The following is a 26794-nucleotide window of genomic DNA, read 5'->3' on the forward strand; positions in this document are numbered from 1 at the left end:
GGTAAGGACTCTTCCTTCATTTAGAATTCATTGATTCATTCTACCAATGTTTACCAATCACTCTGTATCTGAGACATTAAGCTGGCTCTAGGACCTCCAAACCAGATGAGGTCTCTGCCCTCATGGCACTTACATTTTGGTAGGAGAGACAGACAATATGTGAGAAAATAAATGTACACACATGAATAAATATATATATTGACCAAAGATTCCTTCTCATTCAGAAGGAAATGAGATTAATTAATTTAGGGAAGTCAGAAATGCTTCAGGAAGAAGGCTGTGTTTAAAATGGACCTTAAGGAAGGGCGCCTGGGTGGCTCAGTCGGTCCGATTTCGGCTCAGGTGGCTTGGGTCATGATCTCGCAGTTCGTGAGTTTGTGCCCCACATCGGGTTCTGTGTTGACAGCTCGGAGCCTGGAGCCTGCTTTGGATTCTGTGTTTCCCTCTCTTTCTCTGTCCCTCCCCCACTCACTCTCTGTCTCTCTCTCTCTGTCTCTCTCTCTCTCTCTCTCTCTCTCTCTCAAAAATGAATAAACATTAAAAAATTTTTTAAAAATAAAAAAATATAAAATGGACCTTAAGGATGCACAGGGTTTCTGCCAGCCTAAGTGAAGAACAGTATAAGCGTGGGCATTAGGCATGAAGCATGGTGGGTGTTTAGGAACCAGGAGTCCAGTTTGTCTGGACAGTGGGGTACATGGAGAGGGCTCCTGGGAGATTGGGTGAGAAATGTAAACATGTTGACTGAGCCAGGCTCTTCTCACACCTAAAGGTGGACTTACGCACCACAGAACAGAGAAGTCAAGATCCCAGTTCTCAACCTCATGTCCCTCCAGCAAAATACCCACATGACCATTCACTAATCTGAACATAGGTCCTCTGTGTAGGTTGGGCAGCTTGTGCACTAGACAAAATGCCAGCCTAAGGGATGGGCGGGGGGGCAGCTCCTGCTCTCCCCACCAAGCTGGGCACACTGGTGTGGGATTTTCCTAAAACATTTTCTGCTGGCCCCTTTGTGCCAGAAGGCTGGTATATCTCCAAAGGGCACCTTTTCCCATTCCACACAAAAGACCAAGGAAGGCTAGCAACAGCCTTGCTTGGACACTCCTTTCCCTGGTCAGACTGCTCTGTTCCTCTCAAGTAAATTCTCTGGAATACCCCCTTTGTCTACATCATTCTATTCCCACCTCTATGGCCTTCTCCATAAGGCCCACACAATCCCCTTTATCAAACCTCTTGCTTGTCTTGGCCAAGCACCTCCCATACACCCCTCTCAATGATCTTTTCCTTCATGCAGATTGCTCCTGAATTCTAGCCCTTCTTTAAATCCTTCCCTGCTCACCTGTCCTGACCCCTCCTTTTGCATGACTCCCACACCTTCCTCTTCCTTGACACCCCCACAAATGCTTCCCTGGTTTGTTTCACATTTGTATGCTAACTCAGTGGGTATCTGTCACCTGTGGGTCTTTGGCACATATGAATGCAGCAATAGTCGCTCAGCCAGATTGTAAACTCCCAGAACTAGAAACAAAACTTATGAATGTATTACTCACTCCGCTGTCATTAAAATAACCCATGTCACTGTTGCTGTTGGTAACCTGTGCTTCATTCATCAGGAAAATGGGCTGGCATTAATTAATTGAGTCCATTAATTAAATAAGTATACATTGTATATTTAATATATGCCAAGCAATAGCAATATAGCAGTGAAAACATGTGGTCCCTCTCCTTGGAGATGTTGATTTAAGATTTTTTTTGTGTGTATCTTCTATGTGCCAAGCATTGTACTAGACTCTGGGGTAAGCCAAGCATGTGTGTTAAGAAAGGAAGTCAATGAGGAAGTAGAGGTGTAGAGAAGGGCAGGGCCTTGCGGCTGGCCTGCGAGCTTAAACCCCGTCCTGTGGGCAACGGGGAGTCATTAAGGGTCTTCAAGCAGATGAGTGATTGTTTCACACCCACTGAAGCCACCTTTCTAAACTACTGACTCTTGTTCTAAAACTGTCAAGAATCCCAAATCTCCACCCCATTATCCTTTCCAAGGCATATCACAGTTGTTACATTTACGGCAAGGCTCTTGTGTTGCATTGCATTATGTTGTGTTGAGTTATAATCATCTGTGTGTATGTGTGTGACTCACCCACTAGTCTGTGGGAAGCAGAGGTTGAGAGCACACATAGGTCATCTCTGCATCCTCAGCACCTAGCACATGTTCTGGTGTGTTCAATAAATGACTACTGGATGGGTGGATGGGTGGATGGGTGGATGGATGGATGGATGGATGGATGGATATATGGACAGATGGGTGGGTAGAGTGAGTTTTGGAAGTAAGCAATGAAACAAGAAATCATAGAAAAGTTGGATGGAACTAACCAACAAAAAAGTCAAGAATAATAAAGGAACCATAAATGTTGGTTGATTGCAGATGCATACAAAGATAGTCGGAGTCCTCTGGGGATGTTTCTTCCTGTGGAATCTCTACACTTCATCCGCCCAGACCATTTACCCTGGCATCAAGGCTAGGGCTACTCAGCGGGCTCTGGACTATGGTGAGTGGGGTGCTCTCAGCCCTCCAAACCTGAAAGCTCATACTAGACTGTCTCATGACTGAGGCAAGCTTTACTGCAGGTGATCCAGCCCCTAATACAGAGGCTGCTAAGATGGCTGGGAAGGAAGTGGTGTCTAAAAAACAGTCATATTGGGGGGCCCGAATGGCTCAATTGGTTAAAGCATCCGACTCTTCATCTCAGCTCATGGATCTCATGGATCGTGCATTCGAGTCCCACCTCAGTCTTTGCACTGACAGGGCAGAGCCTACTTGGGATTCTCTCTCTCCCTCTCTCCCTGCCTCTCCCCTGCTCACGTGTATGCATGCTTGCTCTCTCTCTCTCTCTCTCTCTCTCTCAAAATAAATAAATAAACATTTTATAAAAATAAAATAAAAGGACACCTGGGTGGCTCAGTTGGTAAAGCATTCAACTTCGGCTCAGGTTATGATCTCGCAGTTTGTGAGTTCAGGTCCCTCCCGCATTGGGCTTTCTGCTATCAGCAAGGAGCCACTTTGGATCCTCTGTCCCCCTCTCTTGCCCCTCCCCACTTTGTACACACACACTCTCTCTCTCTCTCTCTCTTAAAAAATAAATACACATTAAAAAAAATAAAATAAGACAGAAAACAATCACCTTGATGGTAGACCTATCCAAACACAGCCACAGATATTCATTCTCTCCCCTCCCCCATGTCTACCCCCCATGCACATACAATGAACATCTCTGCTCTAAAGGAGGATACATCATAGGACAGAGGGGAGGAGATGTGAGAGTGAAAGAAGTAGCTTAGAGCTTCAGAAAGGTCTTGATCCCAAAAAGAACTTAGAGTCCCCTAAAACTGTACCAAATTTAATGTGGATGATGATCATGTATTTTTCTTGAGAGAAGCTCCTTGCATTCATTAGATGCAAAAAGGGGCCTGAGATGCTGAAAGATGAAGAAAAACCCCTTCAGAGGTGTTTATAAATGTTGGGCAGAGCGGGGGCGAAGGCAGATTGTGTACAGCAGAGGGACTGCAAAATCAAAATGTGTAGGCCGAGTTTTCTCCTATAAATTTTGGCCTGAGGTTAGCCGAATAGGGGCAACAGAAAACTCCATCCCTTCTTAACTAAAGCACTGCTAGTCTCACTCAGAAATAGCAAAGTGTAACCAGGAAACTCCTCACCTGCTACACCAGAAAAGAAGTACAAGAAGGATGTGGGTGCCTGGGTGGCTCAGTTGGTTGAGCGTCTGACTACTGATCTTAGCTTAGGTCTTGTTCTCAGAGTTGTGAGTTCAAGGCCCACACTGGGCTCCATGCTGGGCATGGAGCACACTTAAAAAAAAAAAAAATACAAATGATGGAAGAAAGGAAGGGAGTGATGGAGGAAGGAAAGACTGAGTTTGTGGCAAATCCTTGTCCTTCCTTCCCCCAGTACCTCATGTGGCACAGGGAATCTTAAATTATCCATCTTGTATGATTGTTATAGGAGCTGGCTATAATGAGAATTACATACCAGGTATCCCCGTGTGTATCCACATGTATATATGTACATATATGTGTATCTTGTTACTCTATTAATATACTAATATGCACAGAAATAGATATCTTGAAACTGTATTAAAATTGTGAAAACAGCTTATTCTACCCTCAAGATCAGAGCAATTAAAAGAACAGAACTAGTCAGTCCACATGGGTATGAATCTCATTCAGTTCTGCCCCTTTCCTCAATACATAGTGTTGGGCCAGTGGGTTTTCTCCTCTGGAAAACAGGATGGGGGGATGACAACAATGGTGCCCCCATGTAATAACATGAGGATCATGTGGGGTCATCTGTGGAAATATGGCATAGAATCAAGAAGGACAGGCTTTAAAGTCAGAACCATTTCTTGGCTATGATTTCTATCAGAACCATTTCTTGAGCCTCTATCATAGCTAGGCTCTTCGATATGTGTGTTATGGGCTCTGGGTTGATTTAATCCCAACAACGACCCTACAAAGAAGGGATAATCATTTTACAGAGGAGGAATCTGAGCCTCAGAGGGGCTGAATTAAATTCCCCAAGTCACACACCAGTACGGGGGCAAGGCAAGATCAGATCTCAGGTTCGCTCTGCCGATTTCAAAACCTACACTTTGTTCTCTGCTCCCTATTCCTCCAAACTGTCAATAATGACAGTAAGTACCTGTGAGCTCTTGGGCAAGCTGGTGAACCTCTCTGAGCCTCAACTGCCTCCTATGTGAAATAGGGATAATGATACCTATGTCACTGGGTTGCCATAAGGATCAAAGGAGAGAATATGTGTAGAGTATGGACAGTCCTGGCACATATAAGCACACAAACTAACTATTCTTATTAAAATTCATCAAATATTTATGTTGCCACATTTTTCCAGAAAAATGTTATGTCCCTATTATCAGTAGTACCTTCAAGGTATTTCTTAAAATGGTGGTGATAATAATAGTTCCTACGCATGGGGCTATTGTGGAAAACACATGAATTGACATAAATTTTGGAAGAGGGTCTGGCAATAGCAAATGCCCAACAAATATCAATTACTGTTATTTGCACATGTGTGAACAGAAGCTTCCACAGTTAGTAATGTTCCCATGTTACAGATGAGGAAAGCAAGGGGCAGCAAGATTTTGTAAATTGCAGAGTCCTGCAATGCTAGTTACAATGTTAGGATTCGAAACTAAGCTGTCTGATAGTGCCTTTGGTTCCATCTTTGTATCCTTTACACTCTACCCCTACATCCCTATATTACAGTATTATTCATGGTATTACAGAAGATAAAATCTGCTCTTCTCCGTCTCCACAAGGACAGCCTAAGTGGAAATGAGCTTAAGCTGCAAAATAAGGCATAAGGGCAAAGCTTCCTCCTTAAGAAGGTTAAAATGAAGGGGTGCTTGGGTGGCTCAGTCAGTTAAGGGTCTGACTTTGGCTCAAGCCATGATCTCACTGTTCCTGAGTTTGAGCCCCGCGTCAGGCTCTGTGCTGACAGCTGAGAGCCTGGAGCCTCCTTCAGATTCTGTGTCTCCTCCTCTCTCTGCCCCTCCCATGCTCATGCTCTGTCTCTCTCTGTCTCTCAATAATAAATAAACGTTAAAAAAATTTTTTTGAATAAAAATAAAATTTTAAAAAGAAGGTTAAAATGAAAATCCTGTTCTTCATTTATTATGTAAGTTACTTTCCTCAAGCTCTTTATGTATAAAAGGGCTCTTTCTCTCCGTGAACTCAGAAAAATGTGTCCTGGGATACTACCATGTAAACCTGGGACAGGTTTATTCCTGAATTGCACAAAAGCAGGGCTTACTGAGGACATTTTTGGGGTCCCGGGATCTTTTGAGAGTCTGAAGCAAACATGGACCCTCTCCCCTGAAATATGAGATACAAATGGACACATACACACACAACCTATTCATGGTATTTTACTGGAATTTCAGGAGGGTTACGAGCTCCCAACAGCCCATGCTGTTGCTGAGCTTAAAGAATCTAGGGGAAAAGGGAGAATGTGGAATAACTACCTGATAAGGCATGGAGTCTGGAACCAAAACGCCCAGATTTCACTCTTGGGCTCCCAGTTCTTGGCTGTGTGAATTAGGTGCGAATTCACGCCTTTTAGGTTCAGTTTGTTCATCTTTAAAATGGGGATAATAATGATAATAATTTTGTACTTTCCCCTTCACACTGCCTGTAGTAACAGGCCTTTAGTCTTGATTACATAATGAGAATTTCTCATACAGTTAGTTCTGGGGTCCTGGGGTCTTCACTAGCCTCTCTGAGGACCAGTGCTTTCACCTGTAAAACAGGGACAATAACATCCACTTTGTAGGGTCGCTGTTTTCTAAGTTTCTAAGAGCACGTACTCTGTAAATTTCATGCGTATGTTTAATGGTGCTATGCCATTATCATCTCTGGCATGATCAATAAATGCTTTCTTTGGTTCCTTCATAGGTGTTCAAGCTGGGATGGAGATGATTGAGCAAATGCTTAAGGAAAAAAACATCCCAGACTTAAAGGGTTCTGAATCTCTGGAATTTCTGAAGGTTGATTATGTGAACTACAATTTTTCAAAGTAAGTAAAAAAGAACATTTTTAACCGTGAAATTAATCTTTAAAACCTTAGGGTTGTGGATATGCCACCACGTCTTCTGGTGTGACAGCAGGACCTGCACAGTAGAAGGTAAACCAAATTTGGTAAGAGGCTTATCAGATGAATGACCCAAGAAAGAGGGGTCATGAAGCTGACAAAGATTGTGGCATTTGGGTCAGAACACCTGGGTCTAAGTCATATCCCTGCTGCACACTAGTTTTGTGTGTTGTGTCTGATGAATATGGTCAGAGTCCCATGTCCTTGCCTCTTTCCTAAAATGAGAACTCTTTGCCCCTTGAATTTCTAAGTGAAATTCTTGTCCATCCTATTGCTGACCCCACACCCTAAACCTAGATGTAGGATTCAACCACAGTCTCAAAAACAAATCTACTCTCGTCAAGGCTTTCCTAACTTTAGTAAAGTTTGGTTAAGGTTTCAGAGGTCGTAGAAATAGGCCACACATAAGAAGCTCAAAAGTAAGACTAGAGAAATCCTTTGGAAGTCCCATGATTTCATCAGAACCCAGGCTTTTTGTATTTCTCTGCCCCACCATCCTTACTTCTGGCTTCTGTCCTCAAAGTTGTCTCATGGTCCAGTATGGCCACTGCAGCTCAGCCATCAAATCCGTTTGTCAAGCCTGAGAGGGAACAACAGGCAAGGGTGAAAGGGTTCTTGTAAGCTGGGTTAGTCTCTTCACTGAGTTTTTTTCTGAAGCCCTGCTCTAATAATACTCTGCCTATGCAATAATAGAACTTAGTCTTATGGCCATACTTATTAGCAAGAGGGACTGGAATATTCATTTTCTAACCAGACACCTTTGACATCCTGAACAAATTCAGGGACGGTTAGGAAAGAAGGGGAAATGGCTGTTCAGACAACAACCGGCAACCTCTGCCGCAGTTGCCAACAAAAGCCCCAAAGACGGTGTACAGAGAAGATGTCTTTGTCCATCTGGAGGTCAATCTTAAAGATAAAGCAGAGAGTCAAGATTTTATAAGGAATTATCTGTGATTCACAATTTGCCCCAAGGCTTTATCAATCCACTGATAATTCCCTGCTGGCTCCAACCCTTTGGAGTAATAATTTCCCTGCTATCAAGGATAATATTCTATAAAATCATGAGTTTTTTGGGGCATGGGGTAGAGAAAAGGATGGTAATCTAGGTAAAGCTCCTGGCAAATGCTCTAGTTGTTAATAAAGGAAGCCATTCAACAAGTGTTTATGGAGGACCTACTGCTAGATACCAAGGCTTTGTTTTACTGATTGGGGATATTACAGTGAATGACACAGATATATCTCCTGCCCTTAATGTCCAGTAAGAGAGATGGACATGATATATTTACAGAATGAATGATTTAATTACAGTGATGATAATCCCACAGCAGAAAAATCCAGGGTGAATCATATATTATGAAGTGTGGTGAAGATGAGGAAAACCGGTATCCTCATGCGTTGCTAGTGGGAGCAGGTGAACTGGTACAGTACTTTCAGATCTGTGCTCCCCACACAGGAGCCACTAGCCACGTGTGGCTACTGAGCACTTGAAATATGACTAGTGCAATGAAGGCACTGAAATTTTACGTATTTAATTTCAATCAATTTTAATTTAAAACTTGGAACTCAGTTCAGTTATTGAAAAGCTTTTAAGTATGTGTGGGACAATTTGCGTATGTAAGTTTATCAGTTGAATATTTTATCCAATCATATATAGGTCAAGTGTTTCTGATAACACTTGATAATTCTGATAACAAGTGTTTCTGATAACACCGATAATTCAGTGTCCACCTTGAGTCATATTATGAGTGTAAAAATACAGACCATATTTTGAAGTTATTTTGAAAAAAGGAAAACAAAATATCCCATTAATCATTTTTATATTGCCTATGTGTTGAAATGATACCATTTTAGATTATGTTGGGTTAAGTAAAAAAAAAAAAAATACTAATAAAATCACTCTTACCCATTTCTTTTCCCTTTTTAAAATGTGACTACTAGAAATTTTTAAATTACATATGTGGCTCACATTCTATTTCTGTTGGGCAGTTCTATTTTAAAAGGTAATTTACAAGGACCTTTTTTTTAATGCATGCCCTTTGACCTACTAATCCCACTTCTCAGCATCATCACTAGAAAGACACACATGTAAACAGCATGTAAGAATGTTCTGTGTGTCATTGTTTATAACACAGAAATACTGGAAATAACGTAGGTGTCCACCAACAAAGAAATTATCTCTTCCATGATACATCCATAGCTTGAATATAAAGAATGGGCTAGGCCTATAGGTACCAAACTGAAAATACTTCTAAGATCTGTTAAATGAATCTCTGCCATCCTCTTCCCACAGTGGGACTCAGGGTGTGTGACAAAGAACAGGTAGGAAAGGATGCAAAATACAAGAAACAGTAGATAGGCATTTGTTATCAGCTATCACATTTACCTTTTACATTTTTCCTAACCTTGGTTCAGAACAATGTCTTTCTCCTGTGCCACAGTTATGCATAGATGATCTCATTTTGTCTTCTCAGCCTACCCATGAGTAAACCTTCCTCTGAGTGATTGCCTGAAAGAGGTTAAGTGCCTTACCTAAGTTTGCATGGCTAGCACAAAACTCATCTCCAAGTTGAGTGCCCCTTGCGGAATACATGAAGTGGCATAGCCCGGTGTTAAGCACACAGTCTGAAAACAGATTGAGGAGGGCTCCAGGTCTGGTTCTACCACTTACATATGACTTCAACCAAGTGCTCATGACTTCCTTATCCTCTCATCTCTGAATTGCAAATTGCAAAACCAGCAACAGCTTCATGGGATTATCATGAGGACTAAAATGAGCTAATGCATGTAAAGTGCTTACCATGGTGCCTGGCATGGAGTAATCACTCAACACATGAGCTATCTACCTATGTAGATTACTTGTAGCCCATTGCCTCTTATGCTCAGAGAATCCTAGGGGAAGTTAATACTCTAGGGAAGATTCTGCTCTAACTAGGGAAGACTCTAACTTTCTCAACTAGGGAAAATTCTGTCCATATAGAGGGCATCTGGGAATAGGAGAAAGGCACCCTTGCGATTGTCCAGTGATGGGGGAAGGGCACTACTGGCGTGTAGTTGGTACATATGCCAGGTACCCTAAAATGTATATAAAGTCCTCTCCAAAACTAATTGTCCCACCCAAAATACTAATTTCCCCACCCTGTTGAGAAGCACTGGAACAGCTGAAGGAAAAAAATAATGATGGCAATGTTGTACTCGTATTGTATTGTCTTTAATGAAACTAAAGAAATGTATTATTTTCACATTTGTTTCTAAACTTACTCACTTCCCCCTCAATTAGAAACAAGGGGCTTCCTGGCAAGGACCAAAGGGGAATTAGAAGGCAATGCCCAGGGGCACCTGGGTGGCGCAGTCGGTTAAGCGTCCGACTTCAGCCAGTTCAAGCCCCGCGTCAGGCTCTGGGCTGATGGCTCGGAGCCTGGAGCCTGTTTCCGATTCTGTGTCTCCCTCTCTCTCTGCCCCTTCCCCGTTCATGCTCTGTCTCTCTCTGTCCCAAAAATAAATAATAAATGTTGAAAAAAAAATTTAAAAAAAAAAAAAAAAAAAGAAGGCAATGCCCAGAGGCACCGCAGACCTGAGGTTCCTTCCTCTACAGGAATTAGGGGTTCCACAAACCTCCTTTCTGATTTTTGCCTCACTTAGAGAAGTGTTAGAAGATATGCACTGACCTCTCTGTTTCTTGTTCTACAGCATAAAAATCAATGCCTTTTCATTTCCAAATACTTCATTAGCCTTTGTGCCTGGGGTGGGGATCAAGGCACTGACTAACCACGGCACCGCCAACATCAGCACCGACTGGGAGATCAAGTCTCCACTCTTGTGAGTGTCCCACTGAAAAAAGTCTGCCGCTATTCTGGGAAGAAATGGAACAAAAACTGGAAGGACATAAATTTGGTGATGTTTTTGACATTAGGCTTATTTCCCTTAGCCATTAGCAGTCTTTCTCAAGAGCATTTTTTTTTCCAAGAGAGATTTAAATCAGAATATCTCTGTTGGGGGCTGGCAGTGGGGGGGGGGGGGAGGTTGTGGGAGGACTGAAAAGCATCCATCCCCTGAAGGCAGAGCAAAATGTCATTTAAGATTTCCTAAGAGCTAGAAGGAATGAACACGTACTCAAGATTTCAGACCTTCAGTGAGTCTGTAGGATCTCAGGTGATTCCACATACTTCCCCATCCACAGGGGCAACTGATTAAGAGATGAGACCTTCCTACCTCACAAGGAGGTAAGAGGATAATAGTCAGCTGGAGCCCAATTGCACCCTCCTAGAGAAAGGAGGTATCACATTCAAGGTACGCTTGCAGACCACCTACTACATGTCTTGGGTGTAATGTTTAGGTCTGCCTTGGTTGGCACCCCAGAATGGCACATTCACTCATCCACTTGGTCATTCAACAACCATTTATTGAGTGCCTACCAAGTACCATTTATCCCCATCTCAAGAACTCCAGTCCTGTAGACTGTAGAGGAATGATATATTCTGCCATAAGTAATATAGATTCAGGGTTCATTCATTTCTTCACTGACTCATCAGCCACCTATTAAGTGCTTATTCTGTGTGCTTATCCTGGAGACAAGGGAATGAATAATACACACTCCAGTCCCTCAGAGAGTTCACAGACTACGTCTGTCACATCCCCATCAGTGCCTGTCCTAAATAAGGCTATTCAGTGTTCTCTCTCTCCAAGCATTGTATACACATAGTGCTTGATAGGTGCTCAGCCACTGTGGGCACCAGAAAGCACTCAGAATAAAAAAGCTAAACTAACACTGTCACCACTGACATATTCATTGCTTCATTTGTTTAGTAAATCCATTCAGCACCTACTCTGCTCTGACCCATTATTGGTGCCAGGAATCCAGAGGTGACAAAGCCCTCCAGGAGCTTAGAGGCTGTGAGTAGTCAGAGAAATGATCCCTCTCTCCCCTGCCCAGGCCTGGGTAACCTTGCACTTTTTCTCTCAACAGCCAAGACACAGGAGGAGCTGATCTGTTTCTCTCTGGGGTCTACTTCACCGGTATCATTGTTCTTGCCCGAAATGACTTTGGTCACCCAATCCTGAAGCTCCAAGACTGCTATGCCCAAGTGAATCATGCCCACGTCTCATTTTCCGGAGAACTCAGGTGAGTGATAGCACCGTGGTAGGCGGTCGCTAGTCTGGGGCTGGATTCTCCAGCAGCGCAGGAAGAGGTTTATAACCGGCAGATAAAGTTCCTGAATAAGCCCATATTTTCTTTCTTCCCCAGTGTCCTGTACAACTCCTTCGCTGAGCCCATGGAGAAACCCATTTTAAAGAACTTAAATGAAATGGTAAGTCTTTAGAGGTGACATGGCCACAGTAAAATGCTCAGCAGCAGTTCTGCCATGCTTTACTTACTTCTTACTCAATAAACCTTTATTGAGCACCTACTGTATGCTAGGCATCATCCAAGGCACTTTCACACACATCCTCTGCGATTTAAGTTTCGCAAATGCCTACCATGTGCTGTGGTAAGTGCTGGGGATGCAGAGATAAATAAAACAGCATTCCTGCCTTCAAGCGCTCACCACAGGATGGGGCAACAATCAGCAAGAGTTTATTTACTGTGTACCTACTGCATGCCCAGCACTAGGCTACAGGCTGTTGGGAATGTAAGAAAGGTTTTTAGGAAAACCCAACTCAGTCTTGTGGAAAAATAACTGAATGAGTATTTGAATTTAATACATAATTACATGATCAGTAGATTGAACTGAAGAGGCTCAGAGAAATGGAAAGATTACATCAAAAGGACCTGAAAGTTTCCTGGGGGGGGGGGGGGGCCCGGGGGTATTCTTTAGAGGACTGAGGACTTGAACTGGGCCTTGAGGTACACGTATGATTTCGATAGGTAAGGAGTGGGGGAGAAGAATGGTTATTTCCAGAAACAGTATAAGTGACAAGGAGGTGCTTAATGAATGTCAGTGAGGAAATCAACATGCAAACACATTCAGCAGCTCGTCCAAGGGAATTACCCAGCTGGTCGAGGGACTCCGAAGTGTCACGGTCTTTCTCCATCCTCACTTGACTGGTGCTGAGTGCCAGCGCACATGTGTGTTAGAGAGTGACTGAGAAAGTGCTGTCCCGTTCACAGGCCCCACACTCCCCATGGTTCCTCCGTTCGAAACAAGACATGGTTCTTTGGCCTCTGATGGAAGCCACTAGTTAAGCTGGCCTGGAGTTTATGTATGATTTAGAGACCACGGATGCTTTGCTTCTAGTATTCCCTCTGTGCCATGGGAATATAAAAAAGAATGCTCATGCCACAACTATCTAGATTTCCAATCCTAGTAATGTAACTCCTGGCAACTCCCGGAGGCTCTCTAAGCTTTGGCTTTCCCATCTGTGAATAGGCAACAGTGGCACCCATCTCTCTGCACCATTGTGAGGCAATGGGGTTGAAACACAACAGCTGACATTTACTGAATACTTGCCATGTGCTGGGCAATTTTACATGGATCACCTCAATTTCTACTCACAGCAATATTATTGAGTGGGTACAATTATCATCCCCATCTTTCAGATGGGGAAACTGTGGACAGAGTACAAACAACTTTGCCAAGGGTGCCAACCCCAGATGGTCAGGCTCCTGAGCCTCTGCTCGTAACCACCATGCTGAGAGCTTGGCACACGCCTGGCACACGGTGGCTTCGTAAAGATGAGCTTGAGTCTGATTCAGGATTGATTTGCCAACCAGAGGGATCTCAAGCCAGACAAGTAGGAAAGTGGAGGCCCTGGCTGTAGCCTCTCCCAGCAGAGCACGGCACAGCAGGAAGGCAGCTGTTCCAGCAGCAGGTTTCTCAGGTGTGACCGCACTAGCAGGTACCAGGCACATGTCCCATCATGCCTCAGAGAGAAAAGCCAAGGCCTCATTCTTTTATGGGGCTAACTGGGTGTCGTCCTGGCTGCTCTGAAGTTTAGCCAGCATTCACTGACATGCCAGCCATACGTACGTAACGTGAGGCCCAGGGGCATCGACTAATTTCAGGAAAAGTCCTGGTGACCAAAGGGAGAATGTCTCCTAACCAGAAGGCCTTTGTTTGCAGGGCCTAAGCCATAAAGAGAGGTTTCAAGTGCAATATGATAACCTGCAATTTTTTTATTCCTATTGTGGCCAGCTGTGTCCCATTATCATGAATGAGGTGGAAGCCCTGAATGCCAACCTCAGCACGATAGAGGGTGAGTCCTAGAACTGCCTCTTTGGGATGGGTCTCTTCCCACCTTCACACTCTGGTGCTCTCCAGGTTTGCATTTCAATGTGAGATCCCCCAGCTCTCCTGCCCGCTTTACGCTCTGCAAACTTGAGCCACGGGAAGCCTGTGTATAGGGCCTGCTCTTTTCTTTTTTTATATGTGGTTTTTAAAAAGTTTTATTTATTTTTGAGACATAGAGACAGAGTGTGAGCAGGGGAAGGGCAGAGAGAGGGGAGACACAGAATGTGAAGCAGGCTCCAGGCTCTGAGCTATCCGCACAGAGCCCGACGCAGGGCTCAAATTCATGAACCATGAGATCATATCCTGAGCCAAAGTCTGACGCTTAACCAACTGAGCCACCCAGGTGCCCCAGGCCTGCTCTTTTCTGCTGCTAACCAACTTCAGAGCAGGAGGCAGGGGGCTGCTGGCGACTAGGTGTGGGTCAGAGAATTAAACTGTCTCAGGCTTCAATCCCAGCTCTGGCACTAAATCCATCCTCTTCAGGATGATTAATGCCAATCTCGACTGAGTAATACACCCCTGACCCCGTTCTAACCCCTTCAGTGGCTCCTTTCTGCCTCCGGATCAAGTCCAAATGCTCTAACATGGTCTACAAGACCTGCCCACCATGCTCTGGCTAAAGTTACCTCTCTCAGCCTCATCTTGCACCTTTCTCTGCTCCAGCAATCAAACTGCTTCTACTGTCCCTGAGGCCCTTGCTTGGCTCACACTACCCCCCCTGCCTTCCCCTCCCCTCCACCCATTTATTCGTTTAATAGATATTTATTGAACACCCATTTCTTTGCTAGCACTGAGCTAAGCCCTGAGGGGTCCGGTCCCTTCTACTTGCTGCTCCTGAGCCATCCCTTATCCTGTCCACTCCTTGTTATCTTTTAAGGCTCAGCTCAGACATAGTCTCCTTCAGCAGGTCTTACCTGATAGCCTGTACCCCAAGGTTTTGCCTCCTCTATGCTCACATGATACTTTGGGTGTATCTCTCTCTTTGCACTCTATTTGTTCATTCACCAAAGGTGTCCTGAGAACCTGTTACAGGCTGGATGCTGTTCTTGGTGCTGGGAATGCAGCAGTAAGCCCAGGAGACAGAAATCCCTGCCCTCTTTGGACTAGTCAGAGGAGACAGACAGCAAGATGGGGACTAGTCAGAGGAGACAGACAGCAAGCAAGATAACAAGTAAAATCTATGATACTGATACGATAAGTGATAAGAAGAAAGATAAAGCAGAGAAGGAGCTGCAAAGGCATTTCTGTTAAAAGAGCATGGCCAGGAAAGACATCACTGAGCATGCGACATCACAGTAAGAATTTGAATGGAGTAGGGAGTGTGCCACTCCCAGATCTGGACGGAGAACACTCCAGGTAGAGGAAACCGCAAGCACAGAGGCCCATGTGGGAGCATGCCAAGTATGTCGGGGGAACTACGAGGAGGCCATACTGGGAGTAGAGGGTGTGGGGGGGGAAGGCAGCCAGAGATGAGGTCAGAAAGGGAGAAAGCAATGGTCAGATCTTCCAAGCTCTGCAGGTCAATATAAAGGCTGGCTCTTAGTCTGAGATGAAGATCTTTGGGAGAGTTCGGAGCAAGGCTTGCATGATCCGACTTATATTGTAAGAAGCTCACTCTGGCTTCCATCTATTAACAACAGACAGAAAGGGGGCAAGGGTGGAAGCAGGGAGACCACTTAAGAGGCTCCTGCAACGACCTATGTGAGTAATGATGGCAGTTGGCCTGGATGGAGTAATGAAGATATAGGACACATTCAGGTTCTGGATGTTCTTTGAAGGTAGGGACAGTGGTATTTGCTGACACCCTGAATGCGCATCATGAAGGGAGTCAAGGACAACCCCAGGTTTTCACCTGAGCAACTAGAAAATTGGAAGAGTGGAATGGCCATTTACCAAGGTGGGGTAGACTGTAAGCATAAGTCTGTAGAGGAGCTCGGTTTTAGACCTGCTCTCACTGTATTGTAATTTCCTGTTCATATGTGTGACTCTTCCCTCAGATGATGAGGTCCACAAGCACAGGCACTCTCTGACGATGTCCCCAGCACTAGGAATAGTGCCTAACCTGCACTCGGTGAATGAATATGAGGCCCATGAAAGGATGCATGGTGGTTGAACAAGTGGATCAGAGTGGGTGCAGATGGATGAAGATTGGGGAGGTCAGGAAAGAGAAAGATGTAGTAAGGAAAGAAGCGGTCAAGGACTCATGTTCTAGCTTCCCATGGGCAAGTGTCTCTATTCGTGGGAACCTCACTGTCTCACCTGTAAAATGGGCATGGTCCTGCTCCCCTCCTAGCATGGTGATGGGATCTGTTCAGACTGTGAATTTAAAAGCATTTTAGAAACTGTAGTGACATAGGGCAGCATTAGGCCCTCACCTTGCAAGTCCCTTCATCTCTGCTTGTTTCTTATCACCACCCATGGAATAAACTAAGCATGGCATGCAAGAGGAGAAGATGTGGTTCTCAGATGCCTTCCTCTGGAACAGGAAGGGGGTCTTTGTACCACAGAACACAAGGTGGTGGTCAGGAGAGCAGCTCTCCCAGGCCAGGCTGGAACCCCGAGCGCCACACCCCTGTGTGTACAACCTGCCTCAGACTCTGAGATCATGCTTCCTGCGAACCCCACCTACTGTCCCCTGGTCCCCTGGCCTTCTGCTGTGCTCTGAAAATTATAATACAAAACATGAATTGAATTAATAGATTCTGCATGAAAATTTTCTTGGCCTCTTTAACTTAGGGAATTTTATTCCTGTCTATCTGTCTCTCTCTGTCTATCTGTCTCTCTCAATATTTCTTTCTAAAGATTATTTCTAATTATAATAATAATACATATTCATTGTAAAAACTTAAAGTTCTAACTATATAGAAGGCTATAATATAGAACTTGAAAGCCTCTCTTTATACCAGCCTAATATATGCAGTTTAATATTAATAAGTGAATTTTATTTGTCTAATTTTCTTTTTTTAATGTTTTTTTTTAAATTTTATTTATTTTGAGAGAGAGAGAGTGAGCGAGCAGGGGAGAGGCAGAGAAAGGGGGAGAGAGAGAATCCCAAGCAGGCTCCACTCTGTCAGCGCAGAGCCTGATGCAGGGCTTGAACTCACAAACCATGAGATCATGACCTGAGCCGAAATCAGGAGTCAGACGCTTAACCAACTGAGCTGCCCAGGCACCCCTGTCTAATTTTCTCTTTTAAAAAGAAGTATATATGCATTGTGTTCATGTGTGTGTGTGTGTGTGTGTGTGTGTGTGTGTGTGTGTATATATAAAAGGCTATACTTGGGGTGCCTGGGTGGCTCAGTCGGTTGAGTGTCTAACTCTTGACATTGGCTCAGGTCATGACCTCACCATGTCAGGGCTCTGCACTGACAGTGCAGAACCTGCTTGGGATTCTCTTTCCCTCTCTCTCTCTCTCTCTGCCCCTCCCCTGCTACTGCTCACTCTCTGTCTCTCAAAATAAATAAATAAACTTAAAAAAAAAAGGCTATCCAACAACATTTTACTAATGTTTCCTTCAGTGTAATGTGATTAAGAAAGGTTTTTACTTTCTTCTTTTGACTTACCTACTTATCCTGTGTTTTGAAAAGTGAGCATGTATTACTTATAAATAAGGGTAATCATTATTTTGAATAACAGAGAATTAAAATTATGTTGTTCTGGATGGATAATAATCATTTGCTATGCTATGCTTTTAATATAAATTTTCTTTTGTATTTGTTTGTTATTTAGTTTTAACCAAGATAGACAACTATACTCTCCTGGATTATTCCCTAATCAGTTCTCCAGAAATTACTGAGAATTACATCGACCTGAATTTGAAGGTAACTTTATCATCGTCAGAATTCTCATCCTGGCTCTCAACTGCCAATATTCAAAGAAGAAATATTATGTGCAAAAGGAAATATAACTACATATCTTTCATATAATTTAATTTCCCTTCAAGCAATTCCCTCATGCTTATGCTCTTTCAAAAGACTATTCAACATTTTCTTGATTGTATTACCCAACACGCGTCTAATGTTGGGTATCATGGAAAGTATCATGATGCCTTTGTCTCTGAGAACAGGTCCGATGCTAAGGGGCAGGAGGTAGAGTGGTTCTATGTGTATCAGAACTTAATACATCAGTAGATCATATGTATCGATACTCCTATTCCTGACCAGTTAGTCGATTTAACTGAGGGATGTTGACCTTGGTCAGGCCCATTCACAGATGAAAATGGTGTTTGCTGATTCTGGAAAAGAGATTAATTGTCTTTATGTTTAGTTTTGCCCCAAAGTTAATATCATTGTTTTCTTAAGCGCATATTGACTTTTATTTCAATTACTGAGAGTCGTTCAAATCAGTTAAATGTTACTCAAGGCACATTTTGTGATAACACCACATAGCTAATGAGGGTAGCATTAGGAATGCCACAAAGATGCTTTAACCCATTGAGAGTCCTGGGTCCTTCTGAGTCTCTCTGTGACACCCCAGATGCTTGCTAGTCATAGAGTTTGAAGGTGGAGGGTTTGGTATCTCTACGTGGCACCTCAGGAACTATGCAGAGCTGTATATCCAGTTAAATGCACCTGCCTTCCTTTCTCTGGGAGAAGGTCACATCCCAGGGTGGACAGACATGTCCATATCTGCTCAAGAAGTTAGCAGAGCTGCGAAACCAAAGTCGCTGGTCAGGGAGTCAGAAGGCCTTGTCGTCTTTTAATCCCCAGAGAGTTTCTGGTATTTTCCTGATTCTGACATGAGTGGATCCACTTTCTTTAGTGCTGTATGTCTGAGTCTTCACCTGATACACTGATCTTTCTCTCTGTTTTCCCACAGGGCGTCGTCTACCCACTGGAAGACCTCACTGACCCTCCCTTCTCGCCAGTTCCTTTTGTGCTGCCGGAACGCAGTGACTCTATGTTGTATGTTGGAATCTCTGAGTTTTTCTTTAAATCTGCATCCTTTGCTTACTTTACAGCTGGAGCCTTCAACGTCACTCTCTCCACGAAAGAGGTGAGGAGAGTTAATGGATGGTGACAATCAGCGCCAGCATTTGGTCTTATTATAAGTAGTCCATTACAGGAATTTTAAGTCATAATTTCTATTTCCTGGGCCTTTTTAGACCCTCAATCCTACCAGCACATGAATGAAGTAATTGTTAATTTAATGTTTTTATTAACTGGAAGTTGTTGGGTTTCCAGTTCTGCTATTTTCAGTTTTGTGTGATACCAGGCCACTGTTCTAGAATGATCTTAAATAAGGCCAGGACTCTCCTCAACACTTATGACCTGTGACTTCGGGCACTTTCAATTTATTTAACTTCTCTGTGCCAGAGTGTTGTCATTTGGAAAATGGGGATAATAATAATTCCATTCTCCTAAAGTTACTGTGGACATTAGGGAGGTTTAAATATACGTAAAGCATTCAGAGCAATGCCTAGCACAGAGTAAGTGTTCTATAAGTGTTGCTTATTATCTTTATTGTTATTATGGCTTGTGTATGCCTACACAAAGAGGAGAAATTGTTGGTAATTGCAACCGATTTGTCTATAATGACCGGTAATAGTACACATACTCATGGATTCTCTTTGCCGTGCCCCTCCCTTTTATGATGAGAATACTCTCTCCAGTCAACCAACAACTTTTATCAAGCATCCCTTACTAATCTTTTTATTCCATGGGTCCTAATTATACAAGTGGTTATAAACCTTGTGTTCAAAACAGTAGGTGTGGCCACACCAGCTACCATAGAGTGCCAAGAATTAGAAAGGTTTAGCTTCAGATTTGAAAACCATTCATCTGTGAAGATAAATTACTTAAGCATCCTTTGTCTCGGTAATCTCTGAAAAGGTGGGCAATAATACAAGACTTATTGTTAACCACTGTAGAATGTTTACACATGGATCATACATGTATGACATACACAGTGTTGCCAAAGTTAAAAGGCACTTACTCCAAAGGAACGTACTTCTTGTGTGACCTTGGACAAGTTACTTTATTTCTCTGGGCCTCAGGTTTCCTGTGGTTGGGCTATAAAATGATAAGCTACCTTTAAACACTAATCATTTGTTGGTATAACAACTTCATCATTCCTAAAAATATAAGGAAATCTAGGTTTTCCCTGAAAAGAGAACCCAGGTAAAAATCTTACAGTGACATGATGGTCTTGATTTTCCAGATTTCCAACCATTTGGTTCAAAACTCTCAAGGTGTTGGCAACGTGCTCTCCAGGGTGAGTGCTGAGGGTTCAACTCCTAGATAGTACTGGAAGGTTCGTGGGTTCTTTCTATTCCTTTCTGGTCCAAACCTGAATCCATCTTTCCATTCTGAAGACGTTTTCTTTTCTTTTAATAAAATATCCACAAATATCTATGAAACAAGTTAATATTAAAGGCATTATAAGTTTACAAAATAAATCAACTCTCCCTTCCATAAGGTTCCACCACACATCTGAAATAATTGGCTTAAATGGGAAATGAGGGAATAGTGCCCATGTTTGTACCTTTAGTGAAGCAACTATTAATCTCGTGCCTTTGTAGCACCTGCATTTGGACATAGTGTACTGAAAGGTTCAGGTTTGCTCTGAGGACAGAGAGATGTTCATAGAGCATCCTGGCTTTAGAGCAAGGATCTTGAGTCAGACAGTCCTAGACTTGAATCCCAGTTCTTCACTTGGAAGTTAAGGAAATTATTTAACCAAAGAAGACTCACTGTCTTCAGCTATGAAACAGGGATTCTGATAGAACCTGCCCACAGGGACTTTGTGAAGATTAAACCAGATAATTCCGATATGTTCAGTGAGTGTCAGCTGCTGGTTTTCTTTGTTTTTTGTGTGGTATTGTTATAATTATTGAAGAGATTTGTTCCTAACTGCATGATGTAAGATTTAATCACCCCCATGCCACCCTGAACTGGTGATTTTCCCTCATCAACTCAACCCCCTTCTCCACTTCTTTCCCTGGACATGGGCAGATCGCAGAGATCTACATCTTGTCCCAGCCCTTCTTGGTACGAGTCATGGCAACGGAGCCTCCCGTGATCAGTTTACTACCGGGTAATTTCACCCTGGACATCCCTGCCTCCATCATGATCCTCACCCAGTCCAAGAACTCAACTGCTGAAGCCATCGTTTCCATGGACTTTGTAAGCCTGTGGGGGCAGGAGGGCAGACTGTGGACACAAATCATGTTCCTACAGTGGGCCACTGACCAGCAGTGTTATACTCATTGTTGGGGGCATGAGATCTGATGCGTCAGTTAGTGGTGAGGACAGGAGTGAGACTGGGGTGGGGGAAGTGTGGGAGGCCAGTGCTCATACCCCCTATGTGGTAAAATACCTCTTCCCTTCCTCAGCTTCCTGTGTGCCATTCTCTCACTTCAGCTACATTGATAGCTGACTTTCTTTTTTCCCCAAAATAAGTCAGGGTGGAAATGAAGGTTATTTAAGTAGATGAAGGCCAAATGCAACCCAATGGAAAGGGACTAATACACTGAATCCAAGTGAAATGTCACACACACACACACACACACACACACACACACACATATACACAAACACACGCATGCACACACAAACACACAGTACATGGAGAAGAGAGATTGGGGGGAAATAGAAAAATAATTTAAGAGAGGTCCCTAAAAAGTCTTTATAATTAGTTTCCCTCCCTGCAAGACAGCATTTTCAGAGCTATTTTTTTTCTAGTACCTCTAGGAATGAAAGGGAAAGTAGAGCTTACAATATTTCCGTTTCTTGTTTCCAAATAAGAAATTATGTTTGTGGCCAAAACAGACAGATTCAGTTCTCTTAGTGATGAATGCTTTTGTTATCTCCAGGTTGCCAGTACCAGTGTTGGCCTGGTTATTTTGGGACAAAGACTGGTCTGCTCATTGTCTCTGAACAGGTAAGTTTAATTGATTTGAGTGTTGAAAACCTTAGTAATAAGTGAGTCAGCAGACCATAGAGACAAAGTGAACATTAACAGAGCAAGTGAAGTTACCATTGGCTAGAACATGAATCACACAGGCACTTCTCCTGTAATGACCCAGATAATTTCAAAGTATGGGCTTCACTAAAAACTGTGCTGTGGATTTTTTCTTTTTCCTTCCCATTAGATAATATTCAGATAAAATAGGGAGCCATATAATTGTAAATATAAATCCATAATATAAATTCACATTCTAATGGTACACCAGTATAAATTAATGTTCCTCTTCAACCTTTCAGAAAGTATGCTGTTGAGCAAAGAGCATGAAACTTTGAGGTCAAGGAACAAAGTGTCAAATATCTGGTCATTTGTTCCATCACCATGATCAAGTCTGTTAACGGCTTTGAGACTCAGTCTCCTTGTCTGTAAAATACTGACGTTGGACTGGGGCATTGCCGAGGTAGTTTCAGTCTCTGAAACTCCAACCCCATTACTAGAATGTAGAGTTTAACAAAACCATGCCCCATAGCCTAGCTGGCTCTCAAATGAATGCCATGCAGTGTGAAAGGGATTCGGCAGGTCATATACATAGACCATTGGACAGTAATTCCCATTAGGAAGAACCGTCTGCAAAGCCCATTTTCCTCTGCCCTGTGAGGCAGATAGTTGAAACCATGAATCAAACTTCCTGGGGGGAGGGGACATGATATTCGGAATGATCGGAGGGCCCAGACTAAATCCATGGAAGGAAGAAGAAAAGCTATAAAAAGGCCAGAGAAAGCAGACTCTGGGAAGAACAGGAAACCGGCAGAGGGGAAAAGTAAGTCAATCACCATAAGTCAACTGGATGGTTATGAAGACTATTGCAGAAACATAGTAGATGCTTTCAATAAAATGACACTAAATGGAACAAACAGAATACAAAACTGCATAAACACAGCAGTCAGCTGTGTAAAATAACTTTCCATCCGGACAAGAAAGTGAATCACAGATGTAGAGTTATGTTAGGATATGAGATTGAGTGGGTTTTTCTCCTTAAAATTTTCTCTGTAACTATATTGTTTTCGCAATAAAAGGAACAACAACAAAAAAGGTAGTATGGTTTCCCAGAGAGAAAAGAGTTCAAAAAGGCTTTATTACGTTTTACCCAGCTCTGCAATGCAGGACTGATTTTCTGCATTAGTCTCAAAAGGCACAGATCCTAGAGCCCATGGATGCCTTAGAGACCCATGAAAATGTTTTGATATATTTTGAAAGAAGAATTAGAAAATGAATACAATCCAGGTTGGATTATACTTTATAACAACATGGTCTTCAAATATGATTTTTAAAATTTTTTTATGGAGGAAGGGCTCCTGGAGGCAAAAGTGCCTGAGGGCCCCCGAAGTCATAACTTGGTCCTGTCTCCACAAGGTCAAGGCTGGTGAAACTCTAAACCTTGATGGGTCATCTTTGAAATGGCATCTTTTAATAGCTGAGGGGCTGGAAGCCAGAGAGCAGGAGAGGAGGAGGGGGAGGGTGGCAGCTGAGGGGTAGGAGCTAGGCAGGAGAAAAAGCAGAGAATTCGCACTTCAGTTTGCCTGCGCAGCACTGCCACAAGTACTGGGGAGCCCTCCGTCTGCAGCCTGAGGACAGGGCTGCTAGGAAAGGGGGCCTGGAAATCTGGGGGAATGGGGAAGAATGGGGGCAAGGCCACTAATTGAGGCAGCAAGCTCTTGAGAAGGGAGAAACCCCATTTGCACTTGAGCAGGACTTTGGTTTACTGACAGGATTTGGAGGAAGGGTTTAGTAAGGATGGGGCCTCAGGCTTGTGGCAAGAGGTAGGACAGACCTTAAGGAGCAGAGAGACTAGGTTCACTTCTCTGCTTAAATCGTGCTGACTCTCATCTCCAGTGTTCCTACTGGTAAGAAACTGCACGTTCGGAGGACATTAGGTTTATTTATGGGGAATAACTGCAAAAATGGATTACAAACTGCTAAGTTCACATCATCCAAAGAAACATGTGGATCCATTCTCCAGCTTCCTACAGCCCACGAGCGAGCTTTGACCTGGCAAGCACAGCTGAAATCAAGACTCCTGCCTTCCTGGAGTCTCACCTTCCTCCCACCTACCCCCCACCCCTGACGACCACCCCATTCCCCTGCTATCCCTATTAGATTTTCCTGCTGGGGAGGCTTCTTGCACCTTAGGCTTCCTGAGGCCTTAGTGGGGTCTGAGCAGGACTGGATACATAATTCTCAAAGCCCCACACAAAATGAAAATGTGGAGCCCCTTTCCAAAAACTTATGAAGAATGTCCAGATGGAGACAGCAAGGCATTAAACCAAGTGTGGGCCCTTCTGAGTGAGGCACTGTCCCACTGCACAGGTCACCAGCATTGAGTCTGCAGGTGGCTCCTGCAGGGGGTGCCATGGCAAACCTGGGGCGGTCAGAAGACAGTGGGCACGGCAGATGGGCCAGGCATCACTCAGTCCCAAGGCAGCTGATACAAGGCTTTGCAGAGGAGCAGAGTCTGTGCTGAAGGAGTGCCCTGGCCTTTGGCTACGAGAATGGCAGCCCGACCTCCCCCATGACTGCCCCAGCCAGCGCCTCCTCTCCTGGTTCCACAAGCACTGCTTTTCCAGATGGAAGGCCTGATTTGGTCTTAGGTGATTTCAGAGAGACACAGCACCAAGAGGTATAAAGGAGGTAGAGATCAGTGAAGCATCCCTGATAAGAACCTGAGAAACAGCGTCTCCTAAACAGGCTCCCAGAACACCAACCCCCAAAACATCTTTCTAAACATCCCCTGCCTGAATGTGTCTCCTTCTAGAGCTGCTCACTGCTGGCTACGTAGACAGGAGACACAGAAATTGAGGCGAATCCAGTATGGTGAGTTTAAAGAGGCAGTGAGAGGGGTGCCTGTGTGGCTCAGTAGGGTGAGCATCCATCTTGGGCTCAGGTCATGATCTCACAGTTCGTGGGTTTGAGCCCCGCATCAGGGTCTGTGCTGACAGCTCGGAGCCTGGAGCCTGCTTCAGATTCTGTGTCTCCCTCTCTCTCTCTGCTCCTCCCCTGCTCACTCTCTGTCTCTGTCTGTGTCTCTGTCTGTGTCTGTGTCTCTGTCTCTCTCTCTCTCTCAAAGATAAATATGCATTAAATTTTAAAAAATAAAATAAAATAGGCAGTGAGATCACGGGCTTTGGAGTCAGACTAGCTAGTTCAGATCCCCACCCTGCCATTCATTAGCTGTGGGATCTCAGGCAAGTTACTTAACCTCTCTGGGCCTCCATTTTCTTCTCTATAAAATTAGGATATAATGCAAACCACTTCAGGGAGTTATTGTAAGGAATACATGAGTTAATACATGTAAAGTGCGTGTGAAGTGTTCAAGAAGGTTGGCTATGGCTATTATTGAAAATTTGGGGCTGGCCTCAGCCAGGGGAAGGAGGTGCTCAATTATGAAAAATCATTTAAGAGTCAGGAAAGACCTCATTGCCCTGTCTCCTGACCACTGATGGCAATTGGAGAAATTGCCTTTTATTTTACTATTCATGGCTACTTTTTTTATTTTTTTTTTTAATTTTTATTTCTTTTTGAGAGAGAGACACACACAGAGCACAAGAGGGGAAGGGGCAGAGACAAAGGAGACACAGAATCCAAAGCAGGCTCCAGGCTCCAAGCTGTCAGCACAGAGCCTGACATGGGGCTTGAACCCACAAACTGTGAGATCATGACCTGAGCTGAAGTCAGATGCTCAACTGACTGAGCCACCTTGGCGCCCCTATGGCTACTTTATTATTGAGGCTTTGCCATCTACTGGTCCCAGGCCAACAACTTCACCTGTATTACTTCATTTAAACCTCACAACCCTGTATCTCTAGGAGCTGGCACAGTGTTCAATTCATGTCTGAGACTGAATGAATAGGCCTGGAGGTAGCTTATCACCCTGTTTTACAGTTTGTAGAGTTTCACAGGTCACAGAGCTATTAAAGAGCAGAGCCAGAACTTGAACCTGGGTGAGCGGTTTTCACACCCATGAGTGTTCAACTTAAGACATTATGCTGCCTTTGATGTGGTGCATAGCCAAGACTTAGAAGATTTAGACAGCAAATACCCTTGTCCAGAAAAGGAACCCATGCATGTGGAGTCACACAAAATTGAAGCAGGCAGTGTGTCCTTTCTCAAAGTTAAGAATTGATAACAGAGAAGCCGCTGGCAGTGGGTGACCTGTGATGGAAAAAGCACACCGCCCTTTTCTCACTGCATTGAGAAATGGAGTGAAGGAAAAAATAAAGAAAGCAGGGAGTACTAAGTAGTCAACTTGACCTCTATGGGTATGTCTAATTAAGAGCACCGCCCCGTGGTCAGGCATATCTGATTGTGAATTCCACCTCACTCATTTGCTAGCTGTGTGACCCTGAACAAGTTAATTAACCTCTCTGTTTCAGTTTCCTCATCAGCAAAACAGAGCACCTATCCACAGAGCTATTGTATGGGTAGATGAGAACCCATTCAATGGGAAAAACACGATGTTCTGCACATAATTGGGACTCAAGAAATATTCGCTACTACTAGTGGTGGTATTCTATTCTCTTTCCACCTTCTAAGATCACATTTTGACCAAATAAGAGGGAGAAATTGATCCCAAGAGACATGACAAGTCAGGACAGCCTTAAAAGCTATAGAATTGGCCTTCACAATCATAAACCAGATTTGTACTGGTCCATCTACAACTGAGGCTTTTATTCCAAACACAGTTCTATTTCAACACTTTTTTTTTTTTGGTCCCCATACAGGTGACTTAATTCTAACCCTTTTTCTTAATCACATGCAAAGCTCAAGGCAATCAGGTATACATTATTGTTGAACCATTTAGAACGTTGGAAAAATTTTGACATTGACATGACTGAGGCATCGGACTCTCCCAAACTGCACCTCACACCAGTAGTATCAAAACACACACACACACACACACACACACACACACACACACACACACACA

The 26794-nt window shown here is 43.6% G+C and overlaps 1 protein-coding gene and 1 long non-coding RNA gene across 7 annotated transcripts in view; one reads left to right on the forward strand and one right to left on the reverse strand.

Annotated features, from left to right (window-relative positions):
- Window positions 1-26794, forward strand: part of BPIFC (BPI fold containing family C) — a 55691-nt gene that overhangs the window by 20051 nt on the left and 8846 nt on the right. For all 6 annotated transcript variants that reach the window (XM_040490974.1, XM_040490973.1, XM_040490975.1 and 3 more), the window contains 11 exons: window positions 2423-2546; window positions 6484-6604; window positions 10367-10495; window positions 11643-11798; window positions 11922-11985; window positions 13810-13870; window positions 17635-17726; window positions 18724-18900; window positions 20065-20118; window positions 20859-21029; window positions 21719-21786. In XM_040490974.1, coding sequence (XP_040346908.1) covers window positions 2423-2546; window positions 6484-6604; window positions 10367-10495; window positions 11643-11798; window positions 11922-11985; window positions 13810-13870; window positions 17635-17726; window positions 18724-18900; window positions 20065-20118; window positions 20859-21029; window positions 21719-21786 — 1217 coding nt within the window. The remainder of the gene's footprint in view (window positions 1-2422; window positions 2547-6483; window positions 6605-10366; window positions 10496-11642; window positions 11799-11921; window positions 11986-13809; window positions 13871-17634; window positions 17727-18723; window positions 18901-20064; window positions 20119-20858; window positions 21030-21718; window positions 21787-26794) is intronic.
- LOC121040457 (uncharacterized) lies at window positions 7021-13767 on the reverse strand. The gene is made up of 2 exons (XR_005795310.1): window positions 12667-13767; window positions 7021-7259 (listed from the first exon to the last, which is right to left on the reverse strand). It is a non-coding gene; the product is annotated as an uncharacterized LOC121040457 (long non-coding RNA).

This window comes from Herpailurus yagouaroundi, unplaced genomic scaffold, assembly GCF_014898765.1.
Source record: "Herpailurus yagouaroundi ecotype Mexico unplaced genomic scaffold, PumYag 182, whole genome shotgun sequence".
In the NCBI taxonomy this organism is placed as follows: Eukaryota; Metazoa; Chordata; class Mammalia; order Carnivora; family Felidae; genus Herpailurus; species Herpailurus yagouaroundi.